The following is a 17982-nucleotide window of genomic DNA, read 5'->3' on the forward strand; positions in this document are numbered from 1 at the left end:
GTTACGCTTCGACGATACAACTTCATCTGAGGATACTGATCTGGGAAGCATTTCTCTTACCATACTCCTTGAACCTTTTTTTCGCAATCCCGTAAACAACCTTGACCTGCGGGTAGACAATGCGTAGTTCTTCACACAGAAGATCCCACGTATACATTTTTTAACCCGAACAAAACAAGTGCTCAACAATCACTTCGAGAAAATCATTCGGTGATGGCCCAACATCTTGAGAGATGTACCTACATATCTACATAAGTACTGGAATTTGAGAGACTATCAGTAAAAAGCTGTGCGCTGCTTAGAAGGAACCAACCGTGTCATCATCGCAAAAACCCTTCCTAAATCCTTATCACACGGAACATGACAAACAAATCTTGCAGGACAGACAGTCAGTGTGCTGGCAAAGCTCAACAGTAAATATATAGTTGTGCGGAAGATTTCTGAACACTGTCCGAGCTTAAAAATTGTGGTCGCAACAAAAACAAATATTTGTATAATATGACATGGTGGTGGCTGACAATGGTCCGTGCTACAACCACACTGAATACCGAAAGTTCGTACTAGATTGTTTTTCAGATACATGACATCATCACTACGTTATGTTAAACGGAGTTGCTGAGAGGCAGATTGAAACGATATAAAACATATTCAAGAAAATCAAAAATCCAATTATTATATTGAACTGGATAGTCACACTGAACTACACTTCAACAGAAAAGGACACATTGAGAATGCACATAAGGAACAAAACCTAAAGTCGAAATTAATCATCAGTCGGTTGAATGAAAGATAGGAATAACAGTAAGCTCAACATGATAGAACAGCTAGAGATTGTTCACGCATGATACAAATGACAGCGAATCTTCATACAAAACCAGAGCATAAGTGAGTGGAAGCCTAGATATGTATAAAATACCTACATGGTAGAATGGGACGAAGGTGGTGTCATTAAGCGTAACCGACACCAGCTCATTGGAAAAAAGTATCTTTTTTAAAATTAATGGCAAAACCTATGATAAAAAAGTTAATAATATCAATCAACCACCTGCGGGGCAGCAGATGACTCTTACATGAATAAATCAGGAAGGGAAGTGAGATTGTTGGAGCGATACAGACATGTGATATTCATTCAACGCTATTAACTCGATCAACTGTATTTACTAACATGTTGAAAGAAGGAAAACAATTATTTTAGCTGACAATGAAAGTAGGATGATGAATATTTTGGCGAGGGAAGTTCTATCAGCAATGTCTTTTATAAGTCACTATTGAATAAGTAACACTGGTTCTCCTTAAGCTTGTGTATTTTATTTGAATGTGTATAACAGCATGTATTTAACCTTACATCTCTATTATTATATAATAAGTATATTGTCTTTGGGTGTATGTGAGTTCTTTTCCTATGGACTCCGAAACAGACGGTCAGATTTTCACGAAATTTCACACGAATCTACTTTATATGCCTGGCAGTCTCCTTAGATAAGTTTTGTATCGGAATATCTTCGATAAGGATTGATGATTGATAATCGAAAAGTCTGATGAAAGAAGGAACATGCGATTTTCACTAAAGTTAACGTCTTATACAGCCTAACATCAAAAATTTATTGGAGAAGTTTTATTACCGCACAAACAGAAAAGATCGGCAGATTAAATCAAGAGTAGGTATTTTGATATGACAGAGGTGCGTTCGAAATGAATGTTTCTGTTTAAGGCACAATTTAATCATGACATTTGACTTTTGCATTTTAAGCTTTCATACGAGCCATTATACCGCAAAAGTTTAAAGGCCAGACACATAAAATAAACAGTAACTTCTTTGATATGATAGGGCATGTTCGAAATGAATATTTTTATTTAGCGCAAATTTGAACCATAATAATTAACTTTCACATGTTAAACTTTAATTCGAGGCATTATATAAATTTTTTTATAAAATAGTAGGTTATCCGTCAATAACTGCCAAGAGGATTGAAAAATGGGCAAATTTTACCGATTTCGATGACAAAAAATATAGAAGTGTGAAACATTTTTTCATCCTCATTCATTCCCGAGCAACATCGGGTATGCTTGCTAGTTTTATTAATAAAATAATATAAAACTAGGCCAGTTTCTTATTCAAATTTTAGAAGCGCATAGACACCAAAAAGTCTTTTACATAAACTTTTTCTTCCCTCGGACTGCTGGAATAAAAATGTCTTCGATATCAATAATCGAAATAATTCTAAGATAGAAGAAATATTTCCATGTTGACCAAACTTGACACTTTACCCTGCCTTATATCACAAATGAATTTTAGAAGTTTCATTACTACACAAGACGAACGGCTCGACATGTAAAATAAACAGAATATATACATATAGACAGGGATGCGCTCGAAATGAACGTTTCTATTTAAAGCTAAACTTATATGTACAAGAAAAACTAATGTAATGGAGACTACAGTAGATTGTAAACAAAGTCGCTGCGAGAAGCATGTGAGTTTCTTTCTGGTGCACCGCGATGGATCCCCAACTAGAGCAGGCAATCAATCAATTAGATTGAAAATAGGAAATTTCACCGATTTCGATAACAATAAAAATATGGGAGTGTGAAATATTTTTTGATCATTATTCAATCCCGCGCAACGTCGGGTCATCTTGCTAGTATATAGTTAATACAATTTAATTGCAATTTTAACTGTTATCTGTAATTAATGGCCAATGGCATTAAATTTAATTCTATGATCATTGTCATGTGTTCCTTTCAATCTTATCACTCTCAACCACTACTTTAAAATATTTTCACATTTGACAGCTCCCCTGTGTTCTGTTAAGCTTACATGGACTACATGTCTCATTTCTGCATATACTTTCAAATATTTATTAATTGTATGCACACAAAAGGTTAACTCTAATTCTGCACTTGATGAACTGTAAGAGAAAACTATTTTATAAACGTGGAATGAATCGGATGATGTAGAGAATTGGAAAAAACTGGTAAATAATGAACAACGACTACATGGGAGGACACAGTGTGCGTTCCTCATCGCTCGAAGTCATTGCAAAAATATTTTAACTCATAATTCATCATTCTATTTCACAGCTATTTGCAGCATACCATATTTAGTGGTTTTAACATTTATGCGTTTCTTTTACAAGCTTAGAATAAAAAGTAAAACTCCGACCAGTCATGGACCCCTGCGAACTCAGTGAAGAATCCCGAAAGGATGAAACACTAGTGTCTGTAGGTATTTAATTATTATAGTAAAAAAATAATTATGACAGCCCCTTTAAGAAATACGTTTCTTATCGTTGAGCACTTTCTGTTGAATTAAAAAGTCGGTCAATTTAGCTCTTATGCGTAGATCATCGTATAACGATTTGATCACTGTCTGTCTGACGTAATGAACATTTAAGTTAAAATGTTTAAAATTCAACGCTATTTCACATGATTAATGGTAGCCGAATGGATACGGCCTCCGCTAATCGAGCCAGAGATGTCTCGTGTCGCGGGGTTCGAATTGTTCGACTGGTAGTAATCGTGACCCCCTGCACTGAAGAATTCCGAAAGGATGAAACACTAGTGTCTGTAGGTATTTAATTATTATAGTAAAAAAATAATTATGACAGCCCTTTTAAGAAATACGTTTCTTATCGTTGAGCACTTTCTGTTGAATTAAAAAGTCGGTCAATTTAGCTCTTATGCGTAGATCATCGTATAACGATTTGATCACTGTCTGTCTGACGTAATGAACATTTAAATTAAAATGTTTAAAATTCAACGCTATTTCACATGATTAATGGTAGCCGAATGGATACGGCCTCCGCTAATCGAGCCAGAGATGTCTCGTGTCGCGGGGTTGGAATTGTTCGACTGGTAGTAATCGTGACACCCTGCACTGAAGAATCCCGAAAGGATGAAACACTAGTGTCTGTAGGTATTTAATTATTATAGTAAAAAAATAATTATATATATATATATATATAAAATACCTACAGGCACTAGTGTTTCAGCCTTTCGAAAATCATCAGTCAGGATGACACGATTGCTGCCGGCCAGGAGATTCGAAAGGTCGTGAAGCTATCTTTGACTCAATTAGCAAAGAACAAACCTCACGGCCAACCTCAACCGAGAATAATATCGTTGAAATTTTAACATTTATTATTAAATGTCGTAATATCTATCCAAGGTGATCTTATGATTATAACATAATTATCTGGCATGCGAGCTTATGAACCCGACTTTATATATATATATATATATATATATATATATATATATATATATATATATATATATATATATATATTAGAGAGAGACAGACAGACAGACAGAGACAAACAGAGAGAGAGAGACAGAGGAGTTTGTTTAAGCAAACTTTTAAAAAATGTATATATACGCATACATAAATATTATATAGAAAGAGGTTTGTGTTTACTATAATCTTTTTACGCAAATATTACGCAAGTATAAATCATGAATCACATGTAATAGTAAACTAAAGATGATCATTCAATAACAAAACCTAAAAAACTAATTTAATTATTTAAAATGAATATTTAAAAGAATTTGCAAATTAGCTAGGTCTTTTGCAGATAAATACAAATTCACGATCTAGATATAACAAAGTTTTATTATCGTTTTAAATAAATAGAAAAGTAGTACACAAATGAAACCAAATTTGTACATATATATATATATATATATTCTTCTCTTCTCTTCTATTCTTTCTTCTTCTCTCTCTATATATAAAATGAACTCATTTTTCCCCTGTGATTTCGATCTTAATAGGATAAAAATCAAGACATTTCATGCAAATGTAATATGCATAAACTGCAGCAGCACAATATCTGAGGTGTGTTATAGGCATATTACATTCATCGCTAATCGTAGATTCCTATATTGTTTCTGTTGACAGATCACTGCCAAAATCGGTTAAGATCAATACAAGTAGTAAAATCTTTTCTCTCTAATAAATTCCTCCTTTCCTCGCCACCCATTGCGTGATCGTTCACAAGGGATAGTTACGAACGAACACCGGTTTCGGTTTTCTGTACTTCGTAGTTGCTAAAAAAAACTGGAATGGAATTTCACCGTGCCTTTCCGTTTGATGCTTCCTATTGGGTGAAACGCATCACGCTTACTTTTACGTTGCTTAATTACCATTTATTTCCCAACATTTATACACTAAACAAACCCAAGGATCTTTCCATTTTGTTTATAAAAATAAACATATAATACATCATTTCCGTTTTATTTCGTTTTGTTCGATATTTTTTTCTGTTTTCGTTTTTCCGATTTCCTTTAAAAGTTTAACATCGTTTTTGTTATTATTGAAACAAGGTTAATACTTCGCTTATTCTTTACTTTACCCCCGTTACTTTATGTATAAAACAAATATCATTATTTGTATTGTATATGTAATGTTGATAAAATAATTAAAATAAATTATGTAGCGGAGTCGTCCTGTCATCAGTTCAAGATGTTGCATCATCCTTCGATTACATGGTATGCCAGTTTCTATTGTCAATTTTAATGCTAAATGCGGCTATGTGTTTTATTAGGGATTATATTTTATATTGAAAAACAAGATTATCTGGGTTAGATAGTTTCAATTAAGTCAATTGATAAGGTTGAGACACGTGCAAAGTTAAGGTTTGATTAAAGTTCAATCTATGCCTCTCAGTTGAAACTCGCAGTAGAAAAAGAACTAGTTTTTATTTCTGGACGATTGAGTAGTTAATGTGAGTAGGAAAGAAACGTCCGATAATGATTGATTACACGGGGATGGTGGTCGCATGGAATCGATGTTACTACGTGTTTTTATATATTTTATGGTGCTGAATTAGCTTATCAGCTAATCAGATTCATTTTTGTTCACACATCCATTTTACGCAGCCAATGAGTAATGATAAGTATTGTAAATCTTGAATTTTCAAATTAGGGTCTCATCACCGATTTAATGTTAAGGTTTCATGTGCGTAATAGAAAAAATATCTAAATCATTTTATCAATTTTATCTCGCTTTTTTTAAAATTCAATTTTCACCCCAAACAAGGCACAGTGCCACTTTGAAGTAATGAGCTACTATCAGGGACATAATTTGCGGGGGCATTATGAAGGGAGATGAGTAGAAAGATGTTTGTTCACATTAAACTTGAACTTCTGCATATCAGTACAGTTGGGAAAGCAGAATCCTGGAAGGGAGTTCTGGGGAATAAACTATTGGAGTAAAAGGCCTTCTTGCACCTAGGGATCTCTACTGTAAATGGGTGGGACTTAGTTGCTTGTCGGGTTTGTCGGGGGTAGTCACGTCGAGGAGGTACAAGTGGTTGCAGTTCGTCAGAGCAGCCACCATTAACGTATTTGTAGAACAGGCAGATGGATGCTACATTTCGTCGATGGACAGAGACTGAAGCCTAGATGACAGTTCAGGACCTATCAGGTTGGCGACTCTCTTTTGAACCCTGTCCAGGAGTGAGAGACAAGCAGCAGATGCACAAGCCCAAATGTGACAGCAATACTCCATACATGTGTGAATGGTGGCCTTATAGAAGTGCTGGATATTTTCAGGCGTAAGTAGTTTTCTAGCACGAAAGAGAGAGACAACCTTCTTTGCAGCAGACTTGGCAATGCTCTCAATGTATCTATTCCAGTTCATATTCCATGTAAACGTAAGGCCGAGGAGTTTAAAAGAAGTGCTTTCAGGCAATGTGTTCTTGGCCATTGCTCTTGGTGGTAGAGAAGGTTTCTTGTAGTTATTGAAGGAAACACGCTTAGTCTTGGCAGCATTGAATGTGACCATCCATTTTGTCCCCATTCCACTACAGTTTGGAGATCATCCTCTAGTGTTTCTGCAATTTCCTTAGATATGTGTTCATTTGTTTTCCCCTCATATCTGTTATAGAGAGTGGTGTCATCGGCTAATATACCTGTCTCCGAAACAATTTTATCAGAGAGATCATTTATGAATATCAGGAATAATAAAGGTCCAAGGATAGACCCCTGAGGTACTTCCGCACATATGTCATATTGTTTAGATATACGACCGTCGAGGACAACTTGGATTTTTCTCTCTTTCTCTCTCTCTCCCTTTCCCATTCTCTCTCTCTCTCTCTATATATATATATGTATATATATATATATATATATATATATATATATATAATCAGATTATCTAGCTAACAAACCAATGTTTTAATAAAAAATGCTCAATACGCAGGCAGAACTTATATGTTAAACGCACTATATAAACATCATAACACTCCGTACGCGGATGAATTGCATTTCAACATTAATCGTTTCGTCAGAGGTTCAACAACGGGTAATGTAATTAAATAAGTATAATATAATTTAAATAAAAATCGAAATAAATAAGTAAATAAAATAAAGAAAAAATAATTGCAAAGATAACAACCGGCAAACTGATATCAAGTGTTCAAAAATAATAAACTAATAATATGCACAGATACGCAAATGCATAGATTTTTATCTTGGACAAAAGTAATGTGATATATTGAATTTTGGATATGTTAGCTAGTATGATTTCATGATTTTGGTTTTTGTGAGTGTACTAAGAATTTATCAATGACGCACTGGATAACCGGTATACGCTAGAGCATAAGCACTTAGAATAGACTAAACGTGAGCATGTGTTCATAGAGCAGTCGTGTTAAGATTAAAGATTTTGAGTTGCACTAATTTTAATCATCCATGAAATCTTTTCGCTCATTCAACGTCTGAAATGATGGCATCATTCTTAAATTCTCAAATGATGCGTTTACTTTTTATGTAGTAGATTATTGAAGAAGACTTCTATAACTAATGTCATCTATAATATATATCTCACTTGTCTGTTTAAATGTATGTATGTATGTATGTATGTCTGCATAAGACCTTTTACAGAAACGACGGATTTTCACGAGATCAGTATCGTTTTTAAGCTCGATACTCCAGACGACAAATACCGAAAAATTGGCTAAAAAAAACATTAATTTCTTTACCCTCAACCGGCCACTTTTTCTACAGGGAGGGGTGGCTTTGGTCGCCGATATTTTTAAAAGTAATCCCCTGTTTTCACTTTTTTCGCACATGTTTTCGACAGTCATCTGCTCTTTTCGGTTGACTAGCCTTAATTTAAACCATCGCCACTTCCGAGTTGGCGATGGACGCAACGGCAAAGATGCTACGTTTTTTTCACATTCTTTTCCTTCTTCACGGTACGGGTTCGAGCCTACCTGCCTACTACGAGTTTTTCTTCAAACACCCGGGCAACGCCGGAAACACAGTCTAGTTCATTAGAAAGTGCGGGTCTAAAAAGTGATTATTATTTAACAGAGACCATATGGATTTTAGGCACATATATGTTATATGTTTTCAAATTTAAAGCGTTAAAGAGTCCGTCATAATATAGATATTTATAGTTAATATAAGAAAAAACATGATTAATTTATCGAACAACTTACCAGTATATATCAATTCACCTGTATTACGGAGTACTATGAAATGGTCAGAAACCACAGCAAATGGGTAAGCGGAGAGTCTCTTACATTAAGAGTTCCTAAGTGACGTATTACTCTTGAGAGTTATAGAAAACATGATAGAATGAAGGTTTTATTAAACAAAAACAAACAAAAGAAAAGCATTGAATATACTAAGCGTGTTGTCTTGATTGTATAAAAAATAATTGTAAACAGCTTTGCTACAACTTTGAACGTTTGCTATAGAGGATAATAACTAAGAAATGTTCATTTCATGACCGAAAATACACTTATTTATATACACATATCTGTTAAGGATGGTAGCAAAGTATCAAGGCAATGAGGACACCAAAGCAATTAAAACTAACAACAATCATATCATTGAGTTCATGGATATTATTTATAAATACCGATGATTGGATTTCTAAAGCTCAAAACAAACTGATTCATTTCATGTTCGTCATCAGTAATTACTTGAATCTCTATATATTAAATGCAAAATGTGTGTGTTTGTGTGTGTGTGTGTTTGTATGTCGCGACAAAAACTTTCGACAGAGACAAACACCTTGATTTCAGTAAAGCAACTGGCCCTGACGGCATTCCAATTATTATACTCAAAAAGCTTCAACCAGAACTAGCGCCCATACTTACAAAGTTTTTAAGCGTTGTCTTAAGAAGAAATGCTTCCCAACACCGTGAACAATCTCATCAATATGCTCTGTATTTAAGAATTCAGGTGATCGATCGCTCGTCTCCCTCTCAGTATAGATCTATAAGTCTCCAGTGCATCATAAGTAAGCTACTGGAATCTGTGTTAAATAGAAAAGTAGTCAACTATCTCAGCAAAAATAACCTTCTCAGTGACATGCAATATGGTATGCATCAGGAGTTCGAGCCCGCCTGTCTACTCCACTTTTGTTTTTTTACGACTATAAACACCCGGGCAACGTCGGGCACCCACGCTAGTTTATTATAAATCAGAACGGTGTAAAATACTCAGAAAATTACTTTGCGAAAACAATATTGCTGCCGTCAACAGTTAGTGAACTAAGTGTTATATTATAACGGATCAGTGCATTTCTTTTGAATACTTTATATATCAAAAGCCAGCGATGAGATCACAAAGTCTATTTCTCGCAGACTTATTAGATATTGAATAGAGGACAATATTTTTACAACTATTGAATAATTAATTAAAAAAATGATTTTATAATCACATGGGCTGTTATCCTATCTTTCCTGCAACTTCTGCTGCCAAAACAGAACATCTCTGTTTATTACAATGGACATACTTATACTTATTCCTTTATGTATCCAAGATCACGCGAAATTTCCATAGATCTATCTGCTTTGCAGGGATTTCTCGTTTGCGAAACGGATATGTGCGGAGCGTGTGATGCTTTCCTTCCGATAGCAACATAGTCGTATTTAATCCCATGAAAGCAAATACTTGTTTCTGGTTTCTATTCCTAGTCTTTTCAAATAGATTATTGCATCATGTTTCTGGTTTCTATGCATAGTCTTTTCAAATAGATTATTGCATCATGTTTCTGGCTTCTATGCATAGTCTTTTCAAATAGATTATTGCATCATGTTTCTGGCTTCTATGCATAGTCTTTTCAAATAGATTATTGCATCATGTTTCTGGCTTCTATGCATAGTCTTTTCAAATAGATTATTGCATCATGTCCTCAGCCATTCCTAGTAAGGTTAGCGGAAGAGCCCCGAAGAATATCATCTATATTTAGAAAAATGGTAAGTAATTTTCCTAATTTTATACTTAGTCTACATTACGTGGTGTAATTCTGTTCCAGGCCTACGCCACTTGATAACTGAATGTTATCTAGAAAAAAGAGTAAATTAATTTACAAAGAAACTGTGAAAATTTGTCAGTTCACTATTCTGTATGGAACCATAACAAATACATTTCTTACCTTTATCAAAGTTGGGCGAAATAGTACTGTCGTACGAATCCAAAATGGCTTGGAGAAAATCCGTTCTGAAGAAGACATAAATAGAAACATATTAAACATTTAAATTTATATTAGTAACGAAAATACTAAAACAAACGACACATTACATTTGATTTGATTTCTGTTTGCGTTATTCGTTTGCAATTGAAATATCTGAATTAAACAATTAACGTTACAGACAATTTAATTTATGTCAATACATGAAATATACTAACATAAAAATCAAATCAAATAAAAGCACAAGAACACTATAAGTATGGCTGAATGAAAAGGATTTCAAAACTGAAAGTCTTTTTTTTTTTTAATTCAAGCCTAGATGACAGTTCAGGACCTATCAGAATTGCGACTCTCTTTTAACCTTGTCCAGGAGTGAGAGACAAGCAGCAGATGCACCAGCTAAGATGTGACAACAGTACTCCATACATGGGCGAATGGTGGCCTTATAGAGGTACTGGATACTGTCAGGCGTAAGTAGTTTTCTAGCACGGTAGAGGGAGCTAACCATCCTTGCAATGACAATGCTCTCAATGTATCTATTCCAGTTCATATTCCCTGTAAACGTAAGACCGAGGAGTTTAAAAGAAGTACTTTCAGGCAATGTGTTCTTGGCCATTGCTATTGGTGGTAGAGAAGGTTTCTTGTAGTTATTGAAGGAAACACGTTTAGTCTTAGCAGCATTGAATGTGACCATCCATTTTTGCCATCGTGGTGTCATCGGCAAATATACACATTTCCGAAACAATTCTATCAGGGAGGTCGTTTATGAATATCAGGAATAATAGAGGTCCAAGTATAGACCCATGAGGTACTCCCGCATTTATGTCATATTGTTTAGATGTACGACCGTCGAGGACAACTTGGAGTTTTCTCTTATTTAAGAAGGATTTAATTACATTATGAATTCTTCCAGTGATTCCGTATGATCTAATTTTCCTTAGAAGACCATCGTGCCATACCCTGTCAAACGCCTTAGATATATCAAGGGTTACCGCTCTACCCTCCCCTATTTTGTCCAATGAACGGTATATATGTTCAGGAACTACAGTTAAGATATCTGCTGTTGAACGGGCTTGCCTGAATCCATATTGTTTGTCAGTCAGGAGTTTAGCAGCTGTTTGGTGCTGGACTAAGGCTTGATAAACTAAGGACTCAAATATTTTGGCGAACAGCGGCAGGAGGCTAAAAGGGCGATAATTTAGTGGGTCAGTTCTTTCACCAGAATTCTTGAAGACTGGCACCACAGAAGCGGTTTTCCAGCAGTCGGGAAAGAAAGATTCGTTAAGGTATTTATTGTAAAGTTTGGAGAGAACTGGATCAACCTCGGCAGAACATTTTTTTAATAGCGCAGCTGGAATGAGATCTGGTCCACATGCTTTTGAGGTGTCTAGGTTTTTTATAATAGCATGTACCTGAAAAGGGGTGATTTTCAAATCGTCTAGTGTGGCGTCTGTTCACAGAGGAAAATCAGGGAGGGAGTGGTGTACCGGATTCAGTGTGGAGTTTGAGGCAAATCGACTGGCAAGCAGATTAGCCTTGTCAGTTGCCGTGCAAGCAACCTCATGATTGTTTGATAGTGGGGGAATAGTTGACTGCCCATTATTTACTACGCTGTTGTAGATTTTCAAAAATCCCGAGTTCCTAACTTCTGTGCTTCGATGCGTTTTCTTGTGGTTTCAGAGTAATCTGTCTTAGCTGTCTCTATCACTCTCTTACAATTATTTCTAGCTTCTATATACTTCTTTTTATTTGAGCTTGACTTATGTCGGTTGAATCTGCGGAACGCATGCTGCCTTTGACAAATGGCAGCTGCACACGCAGAAGTAAACCATTGGGGAGAGTGGGGCTTGCTATAAAATTTCCGTGCGGGAACATGTGCTTCAATTGCAGTTTTGAACCATTCAGTTGTCTCATTTGCACACTGTTCCGCTGGAAGCGTAAATATATTTTGCCATGTGGCATCTCTGATGAATTTCCTAATGGTTTCCCAATCAGCCTTTTTGTAATACCTCGTGGTTTGAGTAGTGGGTCTTCAGTTTTAAGGCGATAACTTAGGTTGATTTCTACCATTATCACAGCGTGATCAGCATTCCCGAGTGGACTGTGGGCATTAGCTGTACAATCATCGGGAACCGTTGTCAGAAAGAGATCTAGAAGTGAGGCATCTTGCTGGTCTGGGAAACGTGTCGGAAATGTAACCATCTGAGATAGAGAATGGGATATAGAGAAGCTATGTGTTGTGCTACCAGTTACGTCTGTGTGATTAGAGAATCCTAGCCAGTTACTATGGTGGACATTGAAGTCACCAAATACATGTACTTGTGCGCTAGTATCGAGGGAAGCTGCTATATCTATACTGTCTCAGACTTTGTTTATTAGGGTATAATCTTGAGTTGAGGGAGAGCGGTAGAGAAAATACAAGTAGCTAATATTGTGTTGGCTCTTGGAATATTGACATGATTAGCTTATATCCTATCAGAAATAGGTTTCTTTCTTGTAAATTAATTAGAAAGCCAGGTAGAAAATACGCAATGAAATATAGTTTTGTGCAGATGAATGGTATTCTTCAAAGATTTTATTACAAGCAAACACTACTTTAGTTTTTTTTCATCGACTATAAAATGATCTAAGAAAGGATGTGCAGTCAACGGAACTGAAAAAATATCATAGTTTTTCTGATTTTTAAAAGAAATTGTTATCATCAAAAACTATTCAGTGTTTGTTGCTGATCCGAGAAAGAGTTGCTGTGTATTAAAAACAAAATCTAAAGTAATTTCAACTATAAGAAATTATTGTGAATCTGGGGTACCTGATAAATTTATCGAATGTTTTATAAGATACTGTTATTGTATAATGGAATAAGGAATCATGCTATTGTATTATAGCGTAAATCATTATGATATAATTTGTAAACTGCTACGAAAAACAGTATTTATATCTTTCAAACGAATAGCGTTCAAACAGTATTACACTTAACCTATTTCGAGTTGGCTGACTTAGCTTAATTGAGCATTTGTAATGATTTTTATACGTATGATTTGTCAAATTACAGATCTGAACTTATTGTGATTTCTGATTTACAGATGTTTGAACTGAGTCAGATGTGAAATAGAGCTTGTTGAGTGTCGCACAGTGATCCGGAAAGGAGACACAGAGGATATGAAAGAAGCATATGGTAACGATGACACACCATATGCCCTCATAAAATGCTGTTATTGTGAATTCAAACATTTCTAGAAACTTTGAAAACAACCCCCAGACCGAATCGCCATTTTTGTTATTTATGAGTCATTAATCTGTCAAGTTGAGGCTGCTACTTAAGAAGACCAACGCGTTATTATTTGCCAAATATTCGAAGAGGTCAAATGTTTTATATAATTCATGGAAACTATTATTCATGGCCATTTTAATACAACTGCTAGAAATTAATTTCAAGTTATATTTCTAAATAACGATTAACTTAGCACATTAAATAAACTTTTGTAAGAGAAATAACAATCAAAGCCAAAATAATTGTACATCAATTCTAATAATTAAGTATATATATATATATATATATATAAATATATATATATATATATGTATATATATATATTTATATATATATATATATATATATATATATATATATATATATATATATATACGGATACCTAATTAAAAGCAAAATAAAACTTCAATTAGTTGATGGTCTTTTGTCTTTTCGAAAAATAGTTTCCCCTGAAATTATTTTCTTCTTTATCGAAAGATTGAACATATGAAAAGACGCATGAACTTTACTATTGAGAGGAGTATATTTAACTAACTTAATTATTATAAATAATATATTTAACTAACAATTAACTAACTTAATTATTAATAAAAAATAAGACAAGCTCAAAGATAGCTTTTAATTATTATTAATAAGAAAAATTTTCTTATTCATAACTAACGGGGGGGGGGTGATATTTTAATTTGTACAAATTTTGTATATATTATTATAGAGTCATTAATTCAAAAGTAAAAGAAAAGTATCAGTTAGAATTGAAACCGAAAAAAAAAAACTGTAGCATTCAAAGCTGGTAACGTTGCCACTCTACCATCATGACAAGCATACGAACTTAATAAAAATAAACTAAAATCTATATAAAAATGTATAACGAATTTTTCAATATCAGTCCGTTTTTACCCCTTAAAAACTAAAAATCCATAAAAAACAGCCTATAAAAATCCAATCATTTGAGGGCTATAGCGCCGCTCTGCGGAATTTGGTTTTTGTCTGCCTGTCTTCATATTTTCAAATTCATATGTTTGAAATTATGGAGACAGACAGAAAGACATAGTGAGTTTTATGTATTAGATTTTTCATAAGATTTTTACTGCATTATATAGCATATACAGATTATCAACAGCACACGATGTCTACCAGAGAGATTCCACTGAAATTGACAATTTTCAGGAAACGATAATCCGTCGAATGCTCATGGATGAATTTGATGATGCACCAAGAAAATAACTGAAAGGTTTTTAAAAGACTGATTAGAAAGGGATCTATCACTCTAGTACAGACCAAATCCCAACATATGCGATGGGAGTAGTTGAACTGAACTATCCCAAAACAGTAAGAATGCATTTCTACATTGGAAAGTTCCTGCCTATAGTCTTCTGATACCAAGATGGATTTCCATGCAACGAGTACCATAACTATAGGAACCTATGATGCTACACTTCTGAGGAAATGAAGAGTAATAAAAAACATAAAGTGAGGAAAGATCAACAAACATAAAAATCATGAGGTCGGGAAAAATTAACAAACGTATCAGGTTCCTGTAAGACAACAAGAACCACATGACCTACATTCTTAATGGCATATTGGATTGTCACAACCTAGCTTAGCACTTTTCTGCTAGTAGTAGACGTAATATTATTATTATTATTATTAACTTTATATATTAGTATCAATAATATTAACACAAACAATAAAAATAACCTTAAAAGTATTATTATAGAATGAGATAAGAAACCGCAATAATGTACAATTTACACAAAGAATCCAATTAATCCGATTTTTTTCTTTTCATCAACTTGTCTGATATTAAATAGTACGCTCACATAGAACCACGCTTTATGATACTAATTGTTTACATTATATATTATTTGTGAGCAAAGAACATTAGACAAACGTCAGAATTAATGTGCATAACTGTTTTGATTTTCAACATATTTTCCGTACTTTAATGGCGAATTGCACGGTATATTATGCGATCCAATCCGTCAGTGAATCAGTTTCTATTTGCATATACATTAAACGGATAACAAAAACCAGATTGACTACGTATAAAATAAAGCATTACAGAAAATATGCAATTATAGATGATAATTATTAGACGAGTTCAACCGAACTTAAACGTGTAAACTGACTTAAAAATTTATCAGAAAATAACGGACAAAAGTGATATTGTTCCGAAAAGTGTAAAGTCTATTAATAATAAAATTCTGTTGATCGTCCAGGCGCCCTTGCTTGTTTGAATCTTGTATTATAATAAAGTTGTATTCGTGCATATTTATTTGTTTGTTCAAAAATTAATTAATATGTACAAAACATACACTGTTCCAGGAAATAATATTCACACTGAAAACGGACTTATATACACTTTTATGCCAGGATGATATTTATATAATTTATTTATTCAAAAGAAATTTACATTTAATGAATATCCTCATTTGTATATTACATTAAAGAAAATCTATTATAGTAATTAGCTCGATTTTATTGTTTTATCATAATCGCTTCCATTGTTCTATTAAGAAATATTATTTAAAGTTAATTTATTTTTAATTCAATTAATAGTTAATTAAATTTGTTTTCAATAATTAATAGCTGACACAGTTTCGGGTAAAACCGGAAGTATGCTTATTTAAGTTATGAGAATTGTTTCCCGTTTAAGTTATGAAAATTAGTTCGCGTTTGATTTATTGAGATTGTCGGACTGACTTCCTCATCTTGGTTGTTATAGTCACAACGTTTCCGCCTTTTTTGCCCTCCGGCCTTCATCAGGTGTTTTGTATCGAACTGGGGAACCGTTTGTTAGGAGTCTCGAACCAAACCCTTTATTATTATTACGGGGGTACCGTGTTCGGACTACAGCTAGGCTCTGGGACATAGTTGCTGAGTTTTTGTTTTGAATGTTACTTTTCACTGCCTTCGTTCAGGATTGAACTCAGCACCTTTGGGTAACTGTAAACTTTGATACAATGTCTAGGACCACTCGGCCATATGCCACTAGGACAACTCTTAGTTAGATTTTGTTAATGTTAAACCCGGTAACCCCGTAATAATAATAAAGGGTTGGGTTCGAGACTCCTAACAAACGATTCCCCAGGTCATTACAAAACACCAGATGAAGGCCAGAGGGCAAAACGGCCGAAACGTTATGACTATAACAACTAAGATGAGGAAGTCAGTTCGACAATCTCAATAAATGAAAACGTCTCATCTAAAAAATACAGACAATAACTTCGCGTTTGGTTCTCATAAACTCGAATGGATATGTTTTATGATTCCATAAATCCAACATGTGATTAACTTTTTGTACAAAGTTAGAATATTTGGTGTATCTTAAATTATATATGATGAATCGCTCCGCCCGGCAATAGATTTCGACCAGGCAAGACCGGGCATATGCAGCTTATATTGAATAAAACATGTTAAAATAAGAGAAACAGTTTTAACTACAAGTATTTATTTATCTGCGTTATATAGGTTGATTTTTCATCCAAAAATGGAATGCATGAAATGGTTAATAGAATTCTTAACGAATTAAGATGATCTGACAACTGTTCCTTATATAATTGAATAGCGATATAACATGGTTGAGATTTACTTAACAAAACCGAAATCAAAGTTTTTTGTGTTTATTTTTAACATAGAAACATTCTTTTCCTAACGATTCTTTTACTGACAATTTTTCCGTCGCTCTTGTATGGTTTTTATGATGCGTTATATTATTTTGTATTCGATGCCTCATTTGTTTATTATGACTCTTCAATTTGTAATATATTTTATATAACTAACCATACGGTAAATAAACGAGTATTAGCCTGTATACTTACACACACCTTTCAGAAACGTTTACATTTACAATAATAATAAATAATTTTGAAGTAGCATTTTTATCACTAATTTATCCGGGCCTTGATAAGTGGTGATCACTGTGTAAAAAAATGTTAACAAGCACCCACATGCTTCAGACGGAGAAAGGAAAGAAAAAAAAGAAAAAAATAAGAAAAAAATTTAATTGTTTTTTGTTAGTTGAAATAAAATTTATTTATTAAGAATACTTTCCAACAACGCATTGCATCTTGTTTTAAAAGTGTCAATTCGCCATGAAGTTAATAAAACCTGCCGTTTTGACACGTGCTTAAAAGTCTCTTACGCCAACACGTTTCTCTGCTTTTAACTGCTCGCGAGATCTTTTTCTTCTTCTAACCATCTGTGTCTTCTTTCAAAAACTAAGCTTTTTTCATTTACAACTAACTTTTGATTATGTGGATGACTTTCTTCTTGATTAAAG

At 34.0% G+C, this 17982-nt stretch overlaps 1 protein-coding gene across 2 annotated transcripts in view; it reads right to left on the reverse strand.

The window, feature by feature from the left end:
• The window catches only part of LOC145252869 (glycine receptor subunit alpha-2-like), a 282197-nt gene that overhangs the window by 97790 nt on the left and 166425 nt on the right, over positions 1 to 17982 (reverse strand). For both annotated transcript variants that reach the window (XM_080112887.1, XM_080112884.1), the window contains exon 4: positions 10394 to 10458. In XM_080112887.1, coding sequence (XP_079969013.1) covers positions 10394 to 10458 — 65 coding nt within the window. The remainder of the gene's footprint in view (positions 1 to 10393; positions 10459 to 17982) is intronic.

The sequence above is a fragment of the Euprymna scolopes genome, chromosome 3 (genome assembly GCF_053919585.1).
Source record: "Euprymna scolopes isolate OS-2025 chromosome 3, ASM5391958v1, whole genome shotgun sequence".
Lineage (NCBI taxonomy): Eukaryota > Metazoa > Mollusca > Cephalopoda > Sepiida > Sepiolidae > Euprymna > Euprymna scolopes.